Below are 24644 nucleotides of genomic sequence, written 5' to 3'. Positions count from 1 at the left end.
CAACTTAGTCTATTACTCTTGATTTGGTTACATTCAAATTTCCAAGCCATGAGTAGAAATAGCCATATGCTTCCTAGACTACATAATACAATAGCCTCTGACCAGTCACAGCAAGACCTTGGTCTTCTCCAGAGCCTCATTAGCTTGGACCTCATTACCCTTCTACTAGAGAACATGAGACAGGTTTTATTTTAAGGTTCTGCAGGAGTGTTACTGTACAGAAAATACAAGAGTAACGGGCATCAAATTGTGCTTTCTATAGTCCCTAAACTGAAATCTATTCCTACTGTCTTTTATTCCAAAAGGGTAGTACACCAGAGAGTTATGAGCGTCCCATGCTGGTCTAGCATAGCCCGATACCCAATGTCCTGACTTCTGGGGCTGAAGATTCCCTCCCTCCCTCCTTGGCCTGCAACTCTTCAGTGCTAAGATGAACTGCGAGCAGCTACCCAGGCACACAGTGGTCGCTAGCTAGGGACGTCAGGAAGCTAGCACCTCCCACTTATTTGTCATTCTCTGATGGGTTCTAAATGTATCTCGACTTGCAAGCAGGCCATAAAGAGTCACTTCTTGATTTAGTAGAGAATACCCAGACACCAGAGTGGTTATGATTGGGCCTTTAAGTGGGGAGGTTGGGGAAGCGACAGAGTCAGGTCAGAAGACAAGAGCTGATGTCACTGGAGCTGAAGGGGAAATTGAGGCTTTTCTTCACAAGTCTGGAGAATGGCTCCATCAGAATCTTGAAGTAGGATAAGAGAGGCAGCTGTGACATGCAGGAGGTGGGACTGAATGGGGGCGTCTGAAAGGGAACCTTCAGAGACACCCCCTGAGCAAAAGAAAGGCCTGACTTCTGAAGGGTTCAGAGTGGAAATGGGAAATAGCACTGATGAACTCTGCCAAGGACCCAGATACTGGACAAGATGACAGATTGATCTTGCAGCTCTGAGGGAGAGGGACAGGGCTTGCACGACTCCCTTCTTTTACTGGAGCTGAATGCTTTTCCACAGTAGGAACCTTCTTTCTCCTCCCCAGGGTGAGAGTCCTCACATGCACATATTTAATTTTTTTTTTTTATCTTTTGAGCTTTTATTTCCCTGATCAAAAGAATGCAGTTAATGGATTTATGACTAACATCAGGTTTGCACCTCCACCTGAATCTGCTGTTAGTTTTAAACTGGCCTTAATCGCTATTTCTTTAGGCTCATCTGTGAATGCTTTCTATCCTGACATATGGAGTAATTTAACTCTTCCTGTGACTGTCTGGTAGTAAGAATAATAATGTTCATGAGCTAGGTTCCTTTATGACTAAAGCCCTTTGGATTCTCACACTTCCTGTTCTACCTTGAGACCGTATTTTCAATTTGATCTTTAAGTAAGTCACAGTATAGGGCAGCAGGACAACCTAAGAAGGTGGTCTATACGAATCCTCCATAGGACTTTTTTTGAGCTCTAAATCAAACTTGAACGAAAGCTCACAGTTCATCAGTGCCAGGTATTTGCCCACTGCCAATTTTCTGACACAAAGATCTCCCTAAAACATTCAGAAATAAACCCATACGAATCGAGATTCACCCGACGTGGTCCCACTATCCAATTCTAGAAAGCGGTTCCACTATCCACATTATACAAAGTAGTTAAGGGACCTTGAGAAAGTGCTGTCCCATACACAGCAATACGTGTCCCATAATCCCATTTATCTAAATTATTACCACAGTGTTAGCTTAAAAAACACAACCAAATACACGTGACTCTCAACTCCCATACATATAAATTGGTCTTTGTTCATTCTCAGGTGACAATCTGTCTCAAGATGATGAAGAGAATTGGGAGTTAATCCCCCCCATAACCATTTCTTTAACCACCTCAGCAGCAGCTCTTCTCTCCTTGAATTACTTTTCCAAAGAGGTAATGCTGAGATCAGTCAGAAAGGCTTTCTGAGAAGACACGTTTGGACTTCTGGGTCTGCTCCAGTCTATTTAAGATGAACTGGCTTGTACCAGTGAAACATTCAACGCAGTTCACAAAATAGCCCTCAGCCGGACTGTCCAACTTAGGCCAGGCTTATCTATGCCCTTCTCCCAGCAAAGTTCCATCATCTGGTGCACCAGCTGCTGGAAGCGCGGCTTCTGCGTCTCCATCTTGACGAAATGCTGCCGCTGAGGGTCCATGGTGCCCAAAGCCGAGCCCGAAGAGGACGAGGAGGACTCCATCCCAGCACGACCACGCGGGCCGAAGCAAGCACGGAACCGACTCGCCAACCTTCGCCTGTCTACATATTTACTCTTATTGTGGAGCCTTGAATGACTCATCCTGATTAAAAATCACTAGCCAGATAAGAAGAGTGGGTTTTTTTAACTGTCCTGATTTACATTTAAGGGTCAGCTCCTAAAATTTTTGAGGAACCTGTTTGCCTCAGGGGCATAGCTTAATCTGTCTGGGAGCAGGGTAGCTACACCATCTGTGATCTAATGGAGCCTTCCAGTAAGCAGCTGTAAAACATAGCAAGCAGCCAGGTCCACAAAGCAAGTCCCAGAACAGCCAGGGTCACACAGAAAGTCCTTGTGTGGCAAGAACAACAACAAAAATCTCTTCTTTATCAGAAACATCAGAACATCAGAAATGTGTTGGCAAATACCCATGTATACACATATGTACATGCACGTTTGCACCCATGTGTGCATGCATGTGCACACATTCCTGTATGTGTGTACACTTGTACATTTGACTATAGATTGGCTGTCGAACAATCTCTGGTATCTGTCACTCTCAGCTCCCATGGTGCTGGGATTAGACTCCCACACTAATGTGCCTAGCTTTTACAGGGTTCTGAGAGATCTGAAATCTGGTTCTCATACTCAAACAACTATGCATCCCATTACCCTAGGACAAATGGAGTTCACTGTTATTTCTCAATTTGAAAAGAAATGAGAAATTCTAAAAGTGAACACTTAACCGTGAATCAGGACAGTGAGTAAAAACCCACTCCCTAAATTTGGCTAGGGAATTTTAAACTAGGATGAATCATTCAAGGTTCCACAAAGGGAAAATATGTGCATCTGACAGATCTCACCCTGGAGGAGGAAAAAGAAGGCTCTGACCACCATTGGACTATTTTTGAGTTTTAAAGTAGAGTCTGCACCCTCCCACCCACCAGCAGGCATTGCAGAGGTAGGACAAGGGAGAAAGCCTCTACCTCCAGTAGAACCATCAGCTCAGTATACATTTCTAGGGCAAGTCCAGGGACATATCCAGCAGTGACATTGTCAGTCAGCGATTCATGTCTTCAAGAGAAGATAAAAGGCCACGGACTAAACACAGGAAGAGAGGAGGATGGCAATGGCTCTCAGGGTGACAGCAGATGTGTGGGCAAGACCCTGGCAGTGCCTGCAATGGACGAGGGCACTGGGCACTACGGCAACACTGGCCCCTAAGACACCGAAGCCCTTTGAAGCCATACCACAATACTCCAGGAACAAGTGGCTGAAGATGATACAGATCCTGAGGGAGCAGGGCCAAGAGAACCTACACCTGGAGGTACACCAGGCCTTCCAGGAGCTGGGGCCCATTTTCAGGTAAGGGCTTTCCTTCCCCATAGCCAGGCACAGACATAGCTTCTTGTCCTCTGGTTGCCCAGGCTCTGCAGGGTATGAGGTGCTGCATTCTCCAGCGGGCACCTGGCATTCCATCTTTAGGAAGACAGGGAGGGAGAACAGGAGGTTCTGGGCTTGACTCGTGGGTTCTCTGCATGGACAGAGAAAGGCACTTCTCACTGCTGAGAGGACAGAGTGCTGAAGTGGAGGGCAGACACTGGGAGAGTCCTCCTGTGGGGGAAGCAAGGGCTAGGAGAGGATGAGATGAGAGAGCACACTGACAGGGCTGGCTGTGCAGCGAGCTCAGGTGGAGGACATTCCACTTACAGCAGGGCTCTGTGCTTCACCACAGGCACAGTGCAGGGGGAGCACAGATTGTGTCTGTGATGCTGCCTGAGGATGCTGAGAAGCTGTACCAGGTGGAGAGTATGCTCCCTCGTCGGATGACGCTGGAACCCTGGGCGGCCCACAGGGAACTCCGTGGCCTGAGACGTGGTGTGTTCTTGCTGTGAGTGGACATTGGGAATGAGGAGGGAGGTGAGATTGGAGTCCTGAACACAGGATGCAGAACTGGCTGGGGTGGATATGAAGACCAGTCTCTGCCAGGCATAAATTTGTACTATGTCATGAAGGTTTTGAGGGGTCTGGGGAGGAGGGAGATGGCCAAACAGCACTTGCTCTCAACATCCCTTTCCCAGTCTCCTTCCCTTAGGTTAAAACACTGCCCCAGGAAGGTGGGGGTAGAAGACCCCTGGATCAAGGTCACAGCCAGCTTCCTCCATAGCCTGATATCCAACAACATGGATTTGTTTCCGTGGGGGATGCTTTACTCACAGAGATTTGGGCTAGACCGTCCTGGGGACGAAGGGGTGGAGAGAGGAAGTTGGCAGCTCTTGTGGGCTCACAATCAAACATTAAATAAGGTGGTGAGAGAGGGGCTCCTAGTGGCTTAGTCTGTGTGAACTGCAAAGGTGTCCTTCCTGCTGAGAATGAAAAAGGAGGTGATGGACACCTACCCGAGACCACATAAAGAGCAGTATTTTCTCAGTAATGGCTAGAGAGATGAGGACCTTGGAACCTTGTCTGAAATCACCTGGAAGCATGGAAATGCTCAAGAGGCACTGGGGACATGAATGTGCATGTGTCATATATCTTGCATACTTGTGGGATTTGACTTGTATTTTTTGAAAGCATGACCCTGTGACGTGTCTAGGTATAGAACTTGACTCTCCAAAGGAATATATATGACTGCTCTCTTGGGTTTATGCCCAGAGTACTAGGATGTTAACAAATATTTTTGAGGTCACGTGTGTCTGCACACACAAATGTACATATGGTTACTGTAAATGGTTGCAGGATTTAGCACACAAAAGGACATGCTTCCTGCTTGTGGGGTTCAGTGTGCAAACTCCTGCCCGCTGTTACTGGAGAATCTTCATGGGAGCCCAGCAGCCTGGACCTCATTTTGTGGATGTTCTTAGTGGTCCTCTGCGGAGGCTTCTGCCCCAGGGAAGATGGGATCCCTTAGCTGAGTCAGGCAGAGCTGACGTCTCAGAGACCCCACACTACAGCATGGCAGGGCCAGTGAGCTCACTTAAGCTTCTCTTCTGTGGGGTGGTGGTATAGGCCAGGTAGGCAGAGCTCTACAGCAGAGTCTCCTTTCTCCCTGGCTATGGATGTGCTAATCCACTTCAGACTTAGTGACCTCTGCCCCAACACAGGGAGGCTGCTTTGGGAGAAAGGAGTGGGGACAGGACCTGCAGAGCCTGCCTCTGAGCCCAACACTTCTTTTCCTGGATTTCTCTGAGAGTCAAGGAGATGGACATAGGTTTGGGGCCAGGTCTTCCCATGGAGGTGTCTGTAGCTCTGCTCTGTGTTCTGCAGAAATGGGGCAGACTGGCGCTTCACCCGACTGCAGCTGAATCCAAATATGCTGTCACCAAAAGCCATTCAATATTTTGTCCCCTTGGTGGATGTGATAACAAGGGACTTTGTGGAAAACCTGAAGAAGAGAATGCTGGAGAATGTTCATGGAAGCATGTCTATGGACATTCAGTCCAATATGTTCAACTATACCATGGAAGGTATGTGTGGGGAAGGCTCCAGCTTGAGAGAGGCAGGGACGGCAGAGGCCAGGAAGGAGGAAAAAACATTGAGAGTAGTGACTGCCTTGGTTCATTGATAATATTCTCCCTGCAGCCAGCCATTTTGTTATTTCTGGAGAGCGTCTGGGCCTCACAGGCCATGAGCTGAACCCTGAGAGCCTGAAGTTCACTCATGCTCTGCACTCAATGTTCAAGTCCACCACACAGCTCATGTTCTTACCCAAGAGCTTGACTCGTTGGACAAGCACCCGGGTGTGGAAAGGACACTTTGAGTCCTGGGATATCATCTCTGAGTATGGTAAGGACCCCTGCCTTGAGCTCAGCCACAGGCAGTGGACGATGGTCCCCTGATACCCCATTCACTAACTTCAAGAGCTGTGGCTGCTCTTGGAGGAATTAGAGACAAAGGGAGTCAGGAACCCTTCGTGTGGTTCCACTGTGACTTTAGGATCGCCTAACCCAGCAATGGTCGAACAGCACCAGGAAGACTGAGGTTCTGGGGTACAACATCTGGGGGATGAAGCAGAGGTTTATCCCAGGATTATGACTCCACGTTTCCTCTTCCGCAGTCACAAAATGTATCAAGAATGTGTATCGAGAACTGGCAGAGGGTCGCCAACAGTCCTGGAGTGTCATGTCAGAGATGATAGCACAGAGTACTCTGTCAATGGATGCCATCCATGCCAACGCAATGGAACTTATTGCTGGAAGTGTTGACACGGTCAGGATCCCAGGGTGCATGAATCCTACAATGACACCCCAGAGTGTTCCCCAAAGCACAGTCACTCACAGTTCCTCCCTCCCCAGGACCATCCAATATGATTCCTCTATTGTGTTTGTTTGCTGTGAACCTAGTAAAATGTCTGAGCAGAGGGAAAGGGTGACCTGACTAGATAGTGCGTAGGCAAGGCCTGCATATCCAATTCCAGGCACAAGTTAGCTTAGACAGGCAGCAGCTTACCCCTCATGTCCCCCAATACATGAGCATGCTGTGGGCCAGGAAGGCTCAGGGTCCTCTCTATTGGACTGTAGAGCAGGCCTCCAGGTCATTGTGTACTCCAGGCCGATGAAAGGAAAGACAAAGTCAAAGGAGTGATAAGCACTCAGGGTACCCACTGGAGCAGAAGGGAGAATATGGCAGTGCAATTTAGTGAGGAATGTGCGTCCAGGTCAGTTTTCCTGCCTGTCAATGGATCTATGCTGTGCTAAGCTTTTTGATTAGGAACAGAGGCCTCAAGTTCTAGAGAAGAAAGAATAAGGACAGAAGTGACTGTGCTCCTACCATGGAGTAGAACTTGAGAGAGGATGAAGACCAGCATAAGGCCTTGGGAATGAGAAGCCAGAGGCATGGGAACAGTGCAAAAGGGAAAAGAGAGCCCATGAAAGGGAGTCTGACAAGTCTGAATTGTATGCCTACACTCCAGGGCAGCAAGCTACCTGAAGCAGGGACCACGGCCAGATGAGGCCAACAAGAATCTGGGCCTCATAAGGAAGGGCCGTGTACCATGTCCAATGCCAATCAGGCAGCATAAACCCAGGTTGATATGTTCAGTGTACAGCATAGAAACCTACTGGTGACTTCAGAGGAGAGGAGAGGGGGGGCACTCAGCTCAGGGCTTACACAGGTCAGGAGGGGTCGATGTGAAATGTTGTGACCAATTAGAGATATGGACCATAAGGGCAATTCCAAGGGGCATGTGGAAGGCCAAGTCCCCCTCAATTGGCACCAGATCAGGTCTAAATCACCAAAACTCTGAAGTTGCTAAGGTGTTGGTGGGGAATACCATGTGAGGGATTTCTTCCCTCAGGATGTAGGGCAAGGAGTTCAGGTGAATATTAGAGTGGGTCAGAGTCCCACTTTGGTATGTCCATGCACTTTCCTCAGGGGAGGGCATCTTTGTAGTAGCAATGCCCTTTGGGAGGCTGTCTGAGATTGCTCTCTGGCTCCTGCAGACAGCAATCTCCTTGGTAATGACCCTTTTTGAGCTGGCTCGGAACCCAGATGTTCAGCAGGCCCTGCGGCAGGAGAGCCTAGCAGCTGAGGCCAGCATCGCTGCTAATCCCCAGAAGGCCATGTCAGACCTGCCCTTGCTGAGGGCTGCCCTTAAAGAGACCTTGAGGTAGGTGCTGACTGCCCTTCCTTCCCTGCTGTCCAGTATTCTCTATTATCTGGGGCAGAAGACTGGCACGTTCTCTACTCTCCTTCCTGTTGTTGGTGCTGTTGTTCCTCTGGAGGTTGGCTGAGCTCCACAGAGCTGGGTGCCACACCCTTCAAGTATCTGAGGGAGGAAGGTGCAGATGTGGACAGGAGAAGCCCTCATTTCTGAGGCCTCTGTTGTTGCTCCCTCATCTCCAGGCTCTACCCCATTGGTAGCTCTTTGGAGAGAATCGTAGACTCAGACCTGGTGCTTCAGAACTATCATGTCCCTGCTGGGGTGAGTTATCTTCATGCCCTCACCAATTGCCCTTCCCTCTATCTCCTCAAAAAGCAGCTGAACTTACCCTTGGAATCTGCACACAGACGTTGGTCATGTTTTATCTCTACTCCATGGGCCGAAACCGTGCAGTGTTCCCAAGACCTGAGCGCTACATGCCTCAGCGCTGGCTGGAGAGGAAAAGGAGTTTCCAGCATCTGGCCTTCGGCTTTGGGATGCGCCAATGCCTAGGGCGACGCCTGGCAGAGGTGGAGGTGTTGCTCCTGCTTCACCATGTGAGCACCTCTGGACGGAGTTGGGCCTGTGAGATTTGGGGTGCTGATGGGCAGTATTTGGAACAAAAGCCTAGGCCTTCAGGCTTTTATTTGGTCTTCCTGAGTTAGGTGAACTCTCTAGAGCAGGACTGGACCCTCATGGCTCCACAGGAAGTCCTAGTTTCAGCATGGTGGCTGCACTAAACAATTTAGCAGTAGATGGGCCAGTGCTCTGCCCTGCTAAGGAGGCCATAAGGACCCCCCTTTGTGTTCCAGATGCTGAAAACCTTCCAGGTGGAGACACTGAGGCAAGAGGATGTGCAGATGGCCTATCGCTTTGTTTTGATGCCCAACCCTAGACTCATCCTCACTTTCCGGCCTGTCAGCTAGTCACCTTACATCTGGGGCCCTAGTCAGTCCACCAGCCTACCTCTGTCCTGACACCCAAGGTCACGCTTCCCTGCCAGCAGAGTTTTTTGGGGGGAGGAGGTCACACTGTCATCATTCAACACAACTGTACACGGTTTACAGCTGAAGACCTCCAGCATCAGGTACAGGCAAGGCCAGGGAAGAGATTAGGAGTATCTTCAGGGCAATAGGTAGTCTCTCCTGAGCGGTCTTCCCCATTCTTTCCAACGGTCACTCCAGGTGGCCACGGCCTTCAAAGGGTCAGAGAGTAAAGCCAGAAGTCAACTCCTCCTTTATCCTCATTATTATGACATGACCCACAAAAACATTTTCACACACAGATGGGTTCTTTTGGGCAAAAGATACATAGATGATAGATAGATATATGATATATGATGTATGATAGATGATAGATAGATGATAGATACATAGATAGATAGATATAGATTGATAGATAGATAGATGATAGACAGATAGATAGATAGATATAGATAGATAGATAGATAGATAGATAGATAGATAGATAGATAGATAGATGGTGGATGACCAGTCAGACATCTCTGTGTTTTGTTTGAAGCCTTTCACAGTGGAGCTGGCAGAAACGAGCTGGTGACTCTACAGTGTTTTAAGAGTAGACACAGCTGCACTTGCTAAGGACTGGGTGGTTGTGGTATCAGAGATGCAGGCAGGAGGACCTGCTAGATCCCAGATACTGTGTGAAGTCCCCAGAGGGACGGTGGTCTTCTTTGAAGAGGTCAAAGTGTTTCCTGACGTCTGCCAGTGCATGCTGCATAGACAAAGGTAATATTCTTGACTTGTGAAAGTGGCCCAGAGCATACGAATTTTTTCAGGTTTCCTTTCAGTTTCAAGCCAGTAGGGCGAAAATTTTGGCCAAGAGCATATACTGCCCAGAGTCTCCTGTTCTCAGCCCCAGAGCACAAATCTACTTGAGATGTGGGTGCCAAATTCCAAGGTCTAAAGCCTTTAAGTTTGAGATAGTGTAGTCAGAGCCTTTAATGAAGTAATTCGTGTGAAATAAAGTTACTGCATTGTGCCTACTTCAATGCCCAGAGAGCCTCCCAAGAAGAGAGTGAGGTGCCAGGTCACAGAGACAGAGCCCATGTGGAAGACAGGAAGTCAGACTTCTGTAAGCCGAGGAAAGCGGTTGGAACTCCTGCAGTCTTGGCTCCATCACTCAATCACTCCCTTGGCTGTGAAGAATAAACTTGTGTTGTTGAAGTCCCAGTTTGAAGTCTTTTGCCATGATGGTCAGAGCCTATATGATCTGCCATGCAGGGTGTACTTGTGATTCAGCGTCCCCTATCGCCAAGGAAAGGGTTCCAGCTCATCACACCACTGTGAGGTGGTGAGGTTTATGGGGGTATAGCTCAGTGGAAGGAAGCCTGGTCTTCACGGTTGTGTTCTTGGTGGGGCTGGTAGGATCCAGGACTCAGCTCTTCCATTTCCTGAGACCACAATGTGAGCTCCCTCCTCTGCCTGTCCCCTGCTTAGAACATGCTGTCTCAAGGCAACTGGCCTATGTGCTATAGTGATTAATTCTTCAATATTAATATCTTTTAAGTCAGTACACAAAGCATTGGCTGCATTGTGATGTCCTCATACGTGGTTGATCTTAGTCTCCACTTTGCGATGCGGCTCTATACCTGAGAAAACCCCAAAGACTTCACACAGCTCTGAGCTGATCGTTGCTTCTAGGAGTCTGACAAGAAGAGTGTGCATCGATTCTTAACTTCCTCAGGCAAAAATCACAATGACTTTTCACTCACAGTCATTCACAATACCCCTTAGCAATACAGTAGCCAGGGAAATGAAAAGTGACAACAGTGAAGATTACATAAAAAGTTGAAGAGAAACCAAGGTCAGTGATCTGCTGGTAGATTTCTCTCTGGCCAGTCGCTAGCTAGGGATGTCAGGAAGCTAGCACCTCCCACTTATTTGTGATTCTCTGATGGGTTCTAAATGTATCTTGTCTTGCAAGCAGGCCATCAAGAGTCACTTCTTGTAATAGTAGAGAAAACCCAGACACCAGAGTGGTTATGATTGGGCCTTTAAGTGGGGAGGTTGGGGAAGCGACAGAGTCAGGTCAGAAGACAAGAGCTGATGTCACTGGAGCTGAAGGGGAAATTGAGGCTTTTCTTCACAAGTCTGGAGAATGGCTCCATCAGAATCTTGAAGTAGGATAAGAGAGGCAGCTGTGACATGCAGGAGGTGGGACTGACTGGGGGAGTCTGAAAGGGAACCTTCAGAGACACCCCCTGAGCAAAAGAAAGGCCTGACTTCTGAAGGGTTCAGAGTGGAAATGGGAAATAGCACTGATGAACTCTGCCAAGGACCCAGATACTGGACAAAACCACAGATTGATCTTGCAGCTCTGAGGGAGAGGGACAGGGCTTGCACGACTCCCGTCTTTTACTGGAGCTGAATGCTCTTCCACAGTAGCAACCTTCTTTCTCCTCCCCAGGGTGAGAGTCCTCACATGCACATATTTACTTTTATTGTGGAGCCTTGAATGATTCATCCTGACTTAGAAATCACTAGCCAGATACGGATGGTGGGATTTTCTAACTGTCCCGATTTATATTTAAGGGTCAGCTCCTATAATTTTTGAGGAACCTGTTTGCCTCAGGGGCATAGCTTAATCTGTCTGGGAGCAGGGTTGCTATACCATCTGTGATCTAATGGAGCCTTTCAGTAAGCAGCTTAAAACGTAGCAAACAGCCAGGCCCACAAAGCAAGTCCCAGAACAGCCAGGGTCACACAGAAAGTCTTTGTGTGGCAAGAACAACAACAAAAATCTCTTCTTTATAAGAAACATCAGAACATCAGAAATGTGTTGGCAAATACCCATGTATACACATATGTGCGTGTGTGTGTGTGAGAGCATGTGTGCATATGTGTGTGTACACGTGTACATTTGCTCTTGGAAAGCTCTGGTATCTGTCCCTCTCAGCTCTCACAATGCTGGGTTTAGACTCCCACACTAATGGCCTAGCTTTTTACAAGGCTCTGAGAGATCTGGACTCAGGTTCTCCTAGTTCACCAACTAAGTCATCCTCTTACCCTATGACAAATGGAGTCATTGTTATTGCTCAATTTGGAGAGAAATGAGAAATTCTAAAAGCCAACACTTAACCGTAAATCAGGACAGTGAGTAAAAACCCACTCCCTAAATTTGGCTAGGGAATTTTAAACTAGGATGAATCATTCAAGGTTCCACAAAGGGAAAATATGTGCATCTAACAGCTCTCACCGTGGGGGAGGAGAAAAATAGACCACCATTGGACTATTTTTGAGTGTTAAAGTAGAGTCTGCACCCTCCCACCTTCCCACCCAGCAGCAGGCATTGCAGAGGTAGGACAAGGGAGAAAGCCTCTACCTCCAGAAGAACCATCAGCTCAGTATACATTTCTAGGGCAAGTCCAGGGACACATCCTGCAGTGACATTATCAGTCAGCGATTCATGTCTTCAAGAGAAGATAAAAGGCCACGGACTAAACACAGGAAGAGAGGAGGATGGCAATGGCTCTCAGGGTGACAGCAGATGTGTGGGCAAGACCCTGGCAGTGCCTGCAATGGACGAGGGCACTGGGCACTACGGCAACACTGGCCCCCAAGACACCGAAGCCCTTTGAAGCCATACCACAATACTCCAGGAACAAGTGGCTGAAGATGATACAGATCCTGAGGGAGCAGGGCCAAGAGAACCTACACCTGGAGGTGCACCAGGCCTTCCAGGAGCTGGGGCCCATTTTCAGGTAAGGGCTTTCCTTCCCCATAGCCAGGCACAGACATAGCTTCTTGTCCTCTGGTTGCCCAGGCTCTGCAGGGTATGAGGTGCTGCATTCTCCAGTGGGCACCAGGCATTCCATCTTTAGGAAGACAGGGAGGGAGAACAGGAGGTTCTGGGCCTGATGCATGGGCTCTCCACATGGACAGAGAAAGGCACTTCTCACTGCTAAGAGGACAGAGTGCTAAAGTGGAGTGCAGACACTGGGAGAGTCCTCCTGTGGGGGAAGCAAGGGCTAGGAGAGGATGAGATGAGAGAGCACACTGACAGGGCTGGCTGTGCAGCGAGCTCAGGTGGAGGACATTCCACTTACAGCAGGGCTCTGTGCTTCACCACAGGCACAGTGCAGGGGGAACACAGATTGTGTCTGTGATGCTGCCTGAGGATGCTGAGAAGCTGTACCAGGTGGAGAGGATGGTCCCGTGTCGGCAAGCCCCGATGCCCTGGCTGGCATACAGGGAATTCCGTGGCCTGAGACGTGGTGTGTTCTTGCTGTGAGTGGACATTGGGAATGAGGAGGGAGGTGAGATTGGAGTCCTGAACACAGGATGCAGAACTGGCTGGGGTGGATATGAAGACCAGTCTCTGCCAGGCATAAATTTGTACTATGTCATGGAGGTTTTGAGGGATCTGGGGAGGAGGGAGATGGCCAAACAGCACTTGCTCTCAACATCCCTTTCCCAGTCTCCTTCCCTTAGGTTAAAACACTGTCCCAGGAAGGTGGGGGTAGAAGACCCCTGGATCAAGGTCACAGCCAGCTTCTTCCATAGCCTGATATCCAACAACATGGATTTGTTTCCCTGGGGGATGCTTTACTCACAGAGATTTGGGCTGGACCGTTCTGGGGACGAAGGGGTGGAGAGAGGAAGTTGGCAGCTCTTGTGGGCTCACAATCAAACATTAAATAAGGTGGTGAGAGAGGGGCTCCTAGTGGCTTAGTCTGTGTGAACTGCAAAGGTGTCCTTCCTGCTGAGAATGAAAAAGGAGGTGATGGACAGCTACCCGAGACCACATAAAGAGCAGTATTTTCTCAGTAATGGCTAGAGAGATGAGGACCTTGGAACCTTGTCTGAAATCACCTGGAAGCATGGAAATGCTCAAGATGCACTGGGGACATGAATGTGCATCTGTCATATATCTTGTATACTTGTGGGATTTGACCTGTATTTTTTGAAAGCATGACCCTGTGACGTGTGTAGATATAGAACTTGACTCTCTAAAGGAATATATATGACTGCTCTCTTGGGTTTATGCCCAGAGTACTAGGATGTTAACAAATATTTTTGAGGTCACGTGTGTCTGCACACACAAATGTACATATGATCACTGTAAATGGTTGCAGGATTTAGCACACAAAAGGACATGCTTCCTGCTTGTGGGGTTCAGTGTGCAAACTCCTGCCCGCTGTTTACTGGAGAATCTTCATGGGAGCCCAGCAGCCTGGACCTCATTTTGTGGATGTTCTTAGTGGTCCTCTGCTGATTCTGCCCCAGGGAAGATGGGATCCCTTAGCTGAGACAGGCAATGCTGACGTTTCAGAGACCCCACACTACATCATGACAGGGCCAGTGAGCTCAGCTAGGCTTCTCTTCTGTAGGGTGGTGGTGTAGGCCAGTTAGGCAGAGCTCTACAGCACAGTCTCTTTTCTCCCTTGGTATGGATGTGCTAATCCACTTCAGACTTAGTGACCTCTGCCCCAACACAGGGAGGCTGCTTTGGGAGAAAGGAGTGGGGTCAGGACCTGCAGAGCCTGCCTCTGAGCCCAACACTTCTTTTCCTGGATTTCTCTGAGAGTCAAGGAGATGGACATAGGCTTGGGGCCAGGTCTTCCCATGGAGGTGTCTGTAGCTCTGCTCTGTGTTCTGCAGAAATGGGGCAGACTGGCGCTTCACCCGACTGCAGCTGAATCCAAATATGCTGTCACCAAAAGCCATTCAATATTTTGTCCCCTTGGTGGATGTGGTAGCAAGGGACTTTGTGGAAAACCTGAAGAAGAGAATGCTGGAGAATGTTCATGGAAGCATGTCTATAGACATTCAGTCCAATATGTTCAACTATACCATGAAAGGTATGTGTGGGGAAGGCTTGAGAGAGGCAGGGACGGCAGAGGCCAGGAAGGAGGAAAAAACATTGAGAGAAGTGACTGCCTTGGTTCATTGAAAATATTCTCCCTGCAGCCAACCATTTTGTTATTTTCGGAGAGCGTCTGGGCCTCACAGGCCATGACCTGAACCCTGAGCACCTGAAGTTCACTCATGCTCTGGACTCAATGTTCAAGTCCACCACACAGCTCATGTTCTTACCCAAGAGCTTGACTCGTTGGACAAGCACCGGGGTGTGGAAAGGACACTTTGAGTCCTGGGATATCATCTCTGAGTATGGTAAGGACCCCTGCCTTGAGCTCAGCCACAGGCAGTGGACGATGGTCCCCTGATACCCCGTTCACTAACTTCAAGTGCTGTGGCTGCTCTTGGAGGAATTAGAGACAAAGGGAGTCAGGAACCCTTCGTGTGGTTCCACTGTGACTGTAGGATCGCCTAACCCAGCAATGGTCGAACAGCACCAGGAAGACTGAGGTTCTGGGGTACAACATCTGGGGGATGAAGCAGAGGTTTATCCCAGGATTATGACTCCACGTTTCCTCTTCCGCAGTCACAAAATCTATCAAGAATGTGTATCGAGAACTGGCAGAGGGTCGCCAACAGTCCTGGAGTGTCATGTCAGAGATGGTAGCACAGAGTACTCTGTCAATGGATGCCATCCATGCCAACGCAATGGAACTTATTGTTGGAAGTGTTGACACGGTCAGGATCCCAGGGTGCATGAATCCTACAATGACACCCCAGAGTGTTCCCCAAAGCACAGTCACTCACAGTTCCTCCCTCCCCAGGACCATCCAATATGATTCCTCTATTGTGTTTGTTTGCTGTGAACCTAGTAAAATGTCTGAGCAGAGGGAAAGGGTGACCTGACTAGATAGTGCGTAGGCAAGGCCTGCATATCCAATTCCAGGCACAAGTTAGCTTAGACAGGCAGCAGCTTACCCCTCATGTCCCCCAATACATGAGCATGCTGTGGGCCAGGAAGGCTCAGGGTCCTCTCTATTGGACTGTAGAGCAGGCCTCCAGGTCAGTGTACTCGAGGCCGATGAAAGGAAAGACAAAGCCAAAGGAGTGATAAGCACTCAGGGTACCCACTGGAGCAGAAGGGAGAATATGGCAGTGCAATTTAGTGAGGAACGTGGGCCCAGGTCAGTTTTCCTGCCTGTCAATGGATCTATGCTGTGCTAAGCTTTTTGATTAGGAACAGAGGCCTCAAGTTCTAGAGAAGAAAGAATAAGGACAGAAGTGACTGTGCTCCTACCATGGAGTAGAACTTGAGAGAGGATGAAGACTAGCATAAGGCCTTGGGAATGAGAAGCCAGAGGCATGGGAACAGTGCAAAAAGGGAACAGAGAGCCCATGAAAGGGAGTCTGACAAGTCAGAATTGTATGCCTACACTCCAGGGCAGCAAGCTACCTGAAGCAGGGACCACGGCCAGATGAGGCCAACAAGAATCTGGGCCTCATAAGGAAGGGCCGTGTACCATGTCCAATGCCAATCAGGCAGCATAAACCCAGGTTGATATGTTCAGTGTACAGCATAGAAACCTACTGGTGACGAGAGAGAGAGAGAGAGAGAGAGAGAGAGAGAGAGAGAGAGAGAGAGAGAGAGAGAGAGAGAGCGCTCTCAGAGACTGTTTTGTGGATCTAGAGGCTCAGGGCTTACACTGGTCAGGAGGGGTCAATGTGAAATGTTGTGACCAATTAGAGATATGGACCATAAGGGTAATTCCAAGGGGCATGTGGAAGGCCAAGTCCCTCTTAATGGGCACCAGATCAGGTCTAAATCACCAAAATTCTGAAGTTGCTGAGGTGTTGGTGGGGAATACCATGTGAGGGGTTTCTTCCCTCAGGATGTAGGGCAAGGAGTTCAGGTGAGTATTAGAGTGGGTCAGAGTCCCACTTTGGTATGTCCATGCTCTTTCCTCAGGGGAGGTCATCTTTGTAGTAGCAATGCCCTTTGGGAGGCTGTCTGAGATTGCTCTCTGCCTCCTGCAGACAGGAACTTCCTTGGTAATGACCCTTTTTGAGCTGGCTCGGAACCCAGATGTTCAGCAGGCCCTGCGGCAGGAGAGCCTAGCAGCTGAGGCCAGCATCGCTGCTAATCCCCAGAAGGCCATGTCAGACCTGCCCTTGCTGAGGGCTGCCCTTAAAGAGACCTTGAGGTAGGTGCTGACTGCCCTTCCTTCCCTGCTGTCCAATATTCTCTATATCTGGGGCAGAAGACTGCCTTGTTCTCTCCTCTCCTTCCTGTGGTTGGTGCCGTTGTTTCACTGGAGGTTGACTGAGCTCCACAGAGGTCTGAGCCACACCCCCGGAGGATCTGCGGGAGGAAGGTGCAGATGTGGACAGGAGAAGCCCTCATTTCTGAGGCCTTTGCTGCTGCTCCTTCATCTCCAGGCTCTACCCTGTTGGTAGCTGTTTGGATAGAATCGTAGACTCAGACCTGGTGCTTCAGAACTATCATGTCCCTGCTGGGGTGAGTGATCTTCATGCCCTCACCATTGCCCTTCCCTCTATTACCTCAAAGAAGCAGCTGACCTTACCCTTGGCATCTGCCCACAGACGTTGGTCCTACTTTATCTGTACTCCATGGGCCGAAACCCTGCCGTGTTCCCAAGGCCTGAGCGCTACATGCCTCAGCGCTGGCTGGAGAGAAAAAGGAGTTTCCAGCATCTGGGCTTCGGCTTTGGGGTGCGCCAGTGCCTGGGGCGGCGCCTGGCAGAGGTGGAGATGCTGCTCCTGCTTCACCATGTGAGCACCTCTGGGTGGGCCTGTGAGATTTGGGGTGCTGATGGGCAGTATTTGGAACAATAGCATAGGCCTTCAGGCATCTATTTGGTCTTCCTGTGTTTGGTGAACCCTCTAGAGCAGGACTGGACCCTCAGGCCTCCACAGGAAGTCCTAGTTTCAGCATGGTGGCTGCACTAAACAATTTAGCAGTAGATGGGCCAGTGCTCTGCCCTGCTGAGGAGGCCATAAGGACCCCCCTTTGTGTTCCAGATGCTGAAAACCTTCCAGGTGGAGACACTGAGGCAAGAGGATATGCAGATGGCCTATCGCTATGTTTTGATGCCCAGCTCTAGTCCTGTCCTCACTTTCCGGCCCGTCAGCTAGTCACCTTACATCTGGGGCCCTAGTCAGTCCACCAGCCTACCTCTGTCCTGACACCCAAGGTCACACTTATCTGCCAGCAGAGTTTTTTGGGGGGAAGAGGTCGCATTGTCATCATTCAACACAACTGTACACAGTTTACAGCTGAAGACCTCCAGCATCAGGTACAGGCAAGGCCAGGGAAGAGATTAGGAGTATCTTCAGGGCCATAGGTAGTCTCTCCTGAGCGGTCTTCCCATTCTTTCCAACGGTCCTCCAGGTGGCCACGGCCTTCAAGGGTCAGAGAGTAAAGCCAGAAGTCAACTCCTCCTTTATCCTCATTATTATGACATGACCCACAAAAACATTTTCACACACAGATGGGTTTTTTGGGCAAAAGGTACATAGATGATAGATATGATATATGATATATGACGTATGATAGATGATAGATACATAGATACATAGATAGATAGATAGATAGATAGATAGATAGATAGATAGATAGATAGACAGATAGATAGATAGATGGTGGATGACCAGTCAGACATCTCTGTGTTTTGTTTGAAGCCTTTCACAGTGGAGCTGGCACATATGAGCTGGTGACTCTACAGTGTTTTAAGAGTAGACACAGCTGCACTTGCTAAGGACTGGGTGGTTTTGGTATCAGAGATGCAGGCAGGAGGACCTGCTGGAACCCAGATACTGTGTGAAGTCCCCAGAAGGACGGTGGTCTTCTTCGAGGAGGTCAAGGTGTTTCCTGACTTCTGCCAGTGCATGCTGCATAGACAATGGTAATACTCTTGACTTGTGAAAGTGGCCCAGAGCATAAGAATTTTTTCAGGTCTCCTTTCAGCTGCAAGTCGGTAGGGCAAAAAGGTTTGGCCAAGAACATATACTGCCCAGAGTCTCCTGTTCTCAGCCCCAGAGCACAAATCTACTTGAGATGTGGGTACCAAATTCCAAGGTCTAAAGCCTTTAAGTTTGAGATAGTGTAGTCAGAGCCTTTAATGAAGTAATTCGTGTGAAATGATTTTACTGCATTGTGCCTACTTCAATGCCCAGAGAGCCTCCCAAGAAGAGAGTGAGGTGCCAGGTCACAGAGACAGAGCCCATGTGGAAGACAGGAAGTCAGACTTCTGTAAGCCGAGGACAGCGGTTGGAACTCCTGCAGTCTTGGCTCCATCACTCACTTATTTTCCTTGGCTGTGAAGAATAAACTTGTGTTGTTGAAGTCCCAGTTTGAAGTCTTTTGCCATGATGGTCAAGGCCAATATGATCTGCTATGCAGGGCGTACTTGTGATTCAGAGTCCCCTAAAGCCAAGAAAAGGGTTCCAGCTCATCACACCACTGTGAGGTGGTGGGGTTTATGGGGGTATAGCTCAGTGGAAGGAAGCCTGGTCTTCACGGTTGTGTTCTTGGTGGGGCTGTTAGGATCCAGGACTCAGCTCTTCCATTTCCTGAGACCACAATGTGAGCTCCCTCCTCTGCCTGTCCCCCGCTTAGAACAAGCTGTCTCAAGGCAACTGGCCTATGTGCTATAGTGATTAATTCTTCAATATTAATATCTTTTAAGTCAGTACACAAAGCATTGGCTGCATTGTGATGTCCTCATACGTGGTTGATCTTAGTCTCCACTTTGCGATGCGGCTCTATACCTGAGAAAACCCAAAGATTTCACACAGCTCTGAGCTGATCATTGCTTCTAGGAGTCTGACAAGAAGAGTGTGCATCGATTCTTAACTTCCTTAGGCAAATATCACAATGACTTTTCACTCACAGTCATTCACAATACCCCTTAGCAATACAGTAGCCAGGGAAATGAAAAGTGACAACAGTGAAGATTCCATAAAAAGTTGAAGAGAAACCAAGGTCAGTGATCTGCTCGTAGATTTCTCTCTGGGTTTTGATTTCGTTACTCACTGGGTTTACAATGTTGTGTTTTCATTTCCTTCCAGGTTAGACATTTTCTGACTTCCCAGCTCCTACATTTAACTATTGGGGTCAAGTGTGCTTTGAATATGTTATTTGTGTTTTAGGAATTCCATCCTCACCTGCAGCATTCACTCCTATCCTGATTCTCAGTGTCTATAAAGAGGCTTCCGTAGACATTAGTGTTCTTGACCTTGGAATGTTCATCAACTGAAGATGTCATCCACCAATGTCTAGTTTAAATCTCCTGGCCCATGAATTTTGTGAAACAGCATATACAAGCTACTATGTCAACTGATATGCATGCCCTGTGGTAGGGAGCAGAAAGCAAAATGAATCATTTCCCTTCCTCCCTTGTCATCTGGGCACTGATCCATGGTTCAGTGACCATAACCAGTCACTTCAATCTCATACTTCTCCATAGGAAACAGACAACACAGCTTTGAATTCACAAACAAAAGTATAGGAAACTAAAAACACCTATAGGATCACAGGGAACTGACCAATGGCTGTAGAGTCAATCGAGAGACTTGAAGAAAAATAGAAGCGAACCATATGCCCTATATCTCCACATAAGACACATCCACACACACACACACACACACACACACACACACACACACACACACACACACACACACACACACACCTTCCAAAGTATGACAGCCTCTAAAGACAGCACCGTCAACTGGGGACCCAGTGTTCAATCAACTCAATTAGCAGAAAAACAAAGGAGAGAGTTAGCAAATGGGAGAAGGGTATGAACAGATATTCTTAAGAGAAAACACACAAGTGAGAGAGGGACATAAAGGACATTGAACCTTACTAGTCATCCAGACTCAACCAACTGTGAGAAACATCTGATGTTGTGAGAGTGGCAAATTAAAAAAAACGATAAAAGACCAGAAGCACTAAAAAGGGTGGGAGGAGGTAAGGGGAACCTCTGTACACAGTTGGTGGGAAACCAAATTGTCACTGGCACAATGAAGAGCAGGAGAACCTCAGAAAGTAAGCCCATGGCTTGCTCTTTCAATCATGTGCTGGTCTCACAGTTTCCACCCAAAGGAAACAAACTCTTTATATCAAAGGGAGCTCTTTCTCCACCATAATTGTAGCATAGGCACCGAGCCAAGACGTGCATTCAAAGTAGTGAGTAGAGAAAATAATCCAAGCCAGACAATAGGTGACACAAGCCTTTAGACCCAGCCCTCAGGAGGCAGAAGCAGGAAGATCTCTGTGGGTTTGAGGCCAGTCTGCTCTACAAAGTGACTTCCAGGACAACCGGAGCTGTGACGCATAGAAAACCTGTCTGAAGAAACCAACCAACCAAACTATCCAACCAACAAATAAATAAGTAAATAAATAAATAATAAACGTGGTCCACACATTAGGGAATACTACGTACCCTGAGCAAAGGGGGAAGGAAGCATAGCAATTGTGTCAACTGGAAGAACCTAGGGGGTGTTATATTAGGTAAAGCAAGTGAAGCACAGGGAAACTAAGAGTGGGCAGGTGAGCTGAAGAAAGCTACACTTAAAATAGCAAAGGGTAGAGGACTTGAGAGATAGCTTAGCAGTTAAAAGAGCACTGACTGCTCTCCCAGAGGTCCTGAGTTCAATTCTAGCAACCACATGGTGGCTCACAGCCATCTGTAATGGGATCTGATGCCCTCTTCAACTCTGTCTGAAGACAGCTACAGGGTACTCATGTACATAAGATAAATAAATAATTTTTAAATCCTTTTTAAATATTGATATTTTTAATTTACATTTCAAGTGTTATCCCTTTCCCCACCTAACCACCCACCACATCCTGCCTCCCTGCCCTGACATTCCCCTACACTGTGGGGTCCAGCCTTGGAAGGACCAAGGGCTTCTCCTCCCTTTGGTACCCAACAAGGCAATCCTCTGCTACATATACAGCTGGAGCCATGGGTCTGTTCATGTATAGTCTTTGGATGGTGGCTTAGTCCCTGGGACCTCTGGTTGGTTGGTATTGTTGTTCTTATTGCAAATCCCTTCAGCTCCTCCAATCCTTTCTCTAAGTAAACTAGTGGTTGAGCTTCTCAGTTCAATGGTAGGCTGAGAGCATTTGCCTCAGTATTTGTTATGCTCTAGCAGAGTCTCTCAGGCAACAGCTATAGCAGGTTCCTCTCAGCATGCACTTCTTGGCATCAGCAATATTACCTGGGTTTGGTGGCTGTATGTATATGAGCTGGATCCCCAGGTGGATTCAGGCAGGCTCTGAATGGCCATTCCTTCAGTCTCTTCTCCAAACTTTGTCTCCATACCTTCTCCTATGAATTTTTCTTCCCCCTTATAAGAAGCACTGAAGCACTCACACTTTGGTCATCCTTTGGTCTATGGATTGTATGTTCAGTAATCTGAGCTTTGGGGCTAATATCCACTTATCATTGAGTGTATACCATGTGTGTTTTGTGTGTGATTGAGTTACCTCATTTGGGATGATATTCTCTAGTTCTATCCATTTGCCTATGGATTTCATGAAGTCATTGTTTTTGATAGCTGAGTAGTACTGCATTATGTAGATATACCACATTTTCTGTATCCATTCCACTGTTGAAGGACATCTGAGTTCTTTCCAGCTTCTGGCTGTTATAAGTAAGGCTACCATGAACACAGTGGAGCATGTGTCCTTGTTATATGTTGGAACACATTTGGGTATATGCCCAGGAGTTGTATACCTAGATCCTCAAGTAGTACTATGTCCAATTTTCTAAGGAACCTCCAGATGGATTTCCACAGTGGTTATACAAGCTTGCAATCCCCCTCAAAATGGAGGGATGTTCCTCTTTCTCCACATCATTGTCAGCGTCTGTTGTCACCTAATTTTGATCTTAGCCATTCTGACTGGTGTGAGGTGGAATTTCACCGCTGTTTTGATATGTATTTCCCTGATGACTAAGGATGTTGGACATTTCTTTAGGTACATCTGATACTCCTCAGCTGAGAATTCTTTGTTTAGCTCTGTACCCCATTTTGTGATAGGGTTATTTGATTCTCTGGACTCTAACTTCTTGAGTTCTTTGTATACATTGGATATTAGCCCTCTATCAGATGTAGGATTGGTAAACATCTTTTCCCAATCTGTTTGTTGTTGTTTTGTCCTAATGACAGTGTCCTTTGCCTTACAGAGGCTTTGCAATTTTATTTGTCAATTCTTCATCTTAGAGCATGGAATTCTAGAACATTGTTGTTCTCTTCAGGAAATTTTCCCTGTGCCCATGTGTTTGAGGCTCTTCCCTACTCTTTCTTATATTAGTTTGAGAGTATTGGTTTCATGTGGAGGTCCTTGATCCCCTTGGACTTGAGCTTTGTACAGGGCAATAAGAATGGATCAATTTGTGTTCTTCTCCATGCTGACCTCCAGTTGAATCAGCACAATTTGCTGAAAATGCTATGGTTTTAGCTCCTTTTTCAAAGATCAAGTGACAAAACGTGTGTGTGTTCATTTCTGGGTCTTCAATTCTGTTCCATTGGTCTATCTGTCTGTCTCTGTACCAATACCATGCAGTTTTTATCACTATTGCTCTGTAATACTGCTTGAGTTCAGGGATAGTGATTCCCCCTGAAGTCCTTTTATTGTTGAGGATAGTTTTAGCTATCCTTGGTTTTTTGTTATTCCAGATGAATTTGCAAATTGTTCTGTCTAACTCTTTGAAGAATTGGATTGGTATTTTGATGGGGATTGCATTGAATCTGTAGATCGCTTTTGGTAAAATGGCCATTTTTACTACATTAATCCTGCCAATCCATGAGCATGGGAGATCTTCGATCTTCTGAGGTCTTCTTCAATTTCTTTTTGAGAGACTTGAAGTCCTTGTCATACAGATCTTTCACTTGCTGGGTTAGAGTCACACCAGGGTATTTTATATTATTTGTGACCTCTGGAAGGTGTCATTCCCTAATTTCTTTCTCAGCCTATTTATCCTTTGAGTAGCGGAAAGCTACTGATTTGAGTTAAATTTATATCCAGCCATTTTGCTGAAGTTCATTATCAGCCTTAGGAGTTCTCTGGTGGGAATTTTGGGGCCACATAAGTATACTATCATATCATCTGCAAATAGTAATATTTTGACTTCTTTCTTTCAAATATGTATCTCTTTGACTTCCTTTCGTTGTCTGATTATTCTGGTTACGACTTTGAGTGCTACCTTGCATAAGTAAGGAGAGGGTTGACAACCTTGTCTAGTCCCTGATTTTAGTGGGATTGCTTCAAGATTCTCTCTATTTAGTTTGATGTTAGTTACTGGTTTGCTATATATTGCTTTTACTATGTTTAGGTATGGACCTTGAATTCATGATCTTTCCAAGACTTTGATCTTTCCAAGATCTTTCCAACATTCACGAAGGGGTGTTGAATTTTGTCAAATGCTTTCTCAGGATCTAATGAGATGATCTTGTGATTTTTCCTTTGAGTTTGTTCGTATAGTGGATTACATTGATGGATTTCCGTATATTGAACCGTTCCTGAATCTTTGGTATGAAGCCTGTTTGATCATGATGGATGATCATTTTGGTGTGTTCTTGGACTTGTTTTTGCCAAAATTTTATTGACTATTTTGCATCAATATTCATAAGGGAAATGGATCTGAAGTTCTCTTTCTGTGTTGGGTCTTTATGTGGTTTAGTTCTAAGCATAATTGTGGCTTCATAGAAGTAATTGGGTAGTGTTCTTTCTGTTTCTATTTTGTGGAATAGTTTGGACAATATTGGTATGAGGTCTTCTATTAAGGTCTGATAGAAATCTATACTAAACCCATCTGGTTCTGGGCTTTTTTTGATTGGGAGACTTTTTAATAACTGCTTCTACTTCTTGAGGAGTTATAGGACTGTTTAGATGGTTTATCTGATCCTGATTTTTTTCCTCCATCTTTATTAACTTGGCTATTTCTT

At 47.2% G+C, this 24644-nt stretch overlaps 2 protein-coding genes and 1 pseudogene across 3 annotated transcripts; 2 read left to right on the top strand and 1 right to left on the bottom strand.

The window, feature by feature from the left end:
* Positions 1–1917: 1917 nt before the first annotated feature.
* LOC116890136 lies at positions 1918–2210 on the bottom strand (annotated as a pseudogene).
* Positions 2211–3289: 1079 nt separating this feature from the next.
* Positions 3290–9072, top strand: LOC116912557 (cytochrome P450 11B1, mitochondrial). 2 transcript variants are annotated; one of them, XM_032916663.1, is made up of 9 exons: positions 3290–3572; positions 3943–4098; positions 5475–5674; positions 5790–5993; positions 6265–6416; positions 7649–7815; positions 8052–8130; positions 8217–8405; positions 8661–9072. In XM_032916663.1, the coding sequence occupies exons 1-9, from the start codon at positions 3331–3333 to the stop codon at positions 8772–8774; spliced, it is 1503 nt and encodes a 500-aa protein (XP_032772554.1). In that variant the 5' UTR covers positions 3290–3330; the 3' UTR covers positions 8775–9072. The 2 variants fall into 2 exon arrangements, with proteins under 2 accessions (XP_032772554.1, XP_032772560.1); XM_032916669.1 differs by lacking the exon at positions 8217–8405.
* A 3072-nt stretch (positions 9073–12144) lies between these two features.
* On the top strand, positions 12145–17914 carry LOC116912548 (cytochrome P450 11B1, mitochondrial-like). The gene is made up of 8 exons (XM_032916652.1): positions 12145–12568; positions 12939–13094; positions 14469–14668; positions 14778–14981; positions 15253–15404; positions 16701–16867; positions 17103–17181; positions 17706–17914. Exons 1-8 carry the CDS (start codon positions 12327–12329, stop codon positions 17817–17819), a joined length of 1314 nt encoding a protein of 437 aa, XP_032772543.1. The 5' UTR covers positions 12145–12326; the 3' UTR covers positions 17820–17914.
* The last annotated feature ends 6730 nt before the right edge of the window (positions 17915–24644 follow it).

The sequence above is a fragment of the Rattus rattus genome, chromosome 1 (genome assembly GCF_011064425.1).
Source record: "Rattus rattus isolate New Zealand chromosome 1, Rrattus_CSIRO_v1, whole genome shotgun sequence".
Lineage (NCBI taxonomy): Eukaryota > Metazoa > Chordata > Mammalia > Rodentia > Muridae > Rattus > Rattus rattus.
Note: the sequence above shows the minus strand (reverse complement) of the source record. Positions and strands in the feature narration are given on the sequence as shown.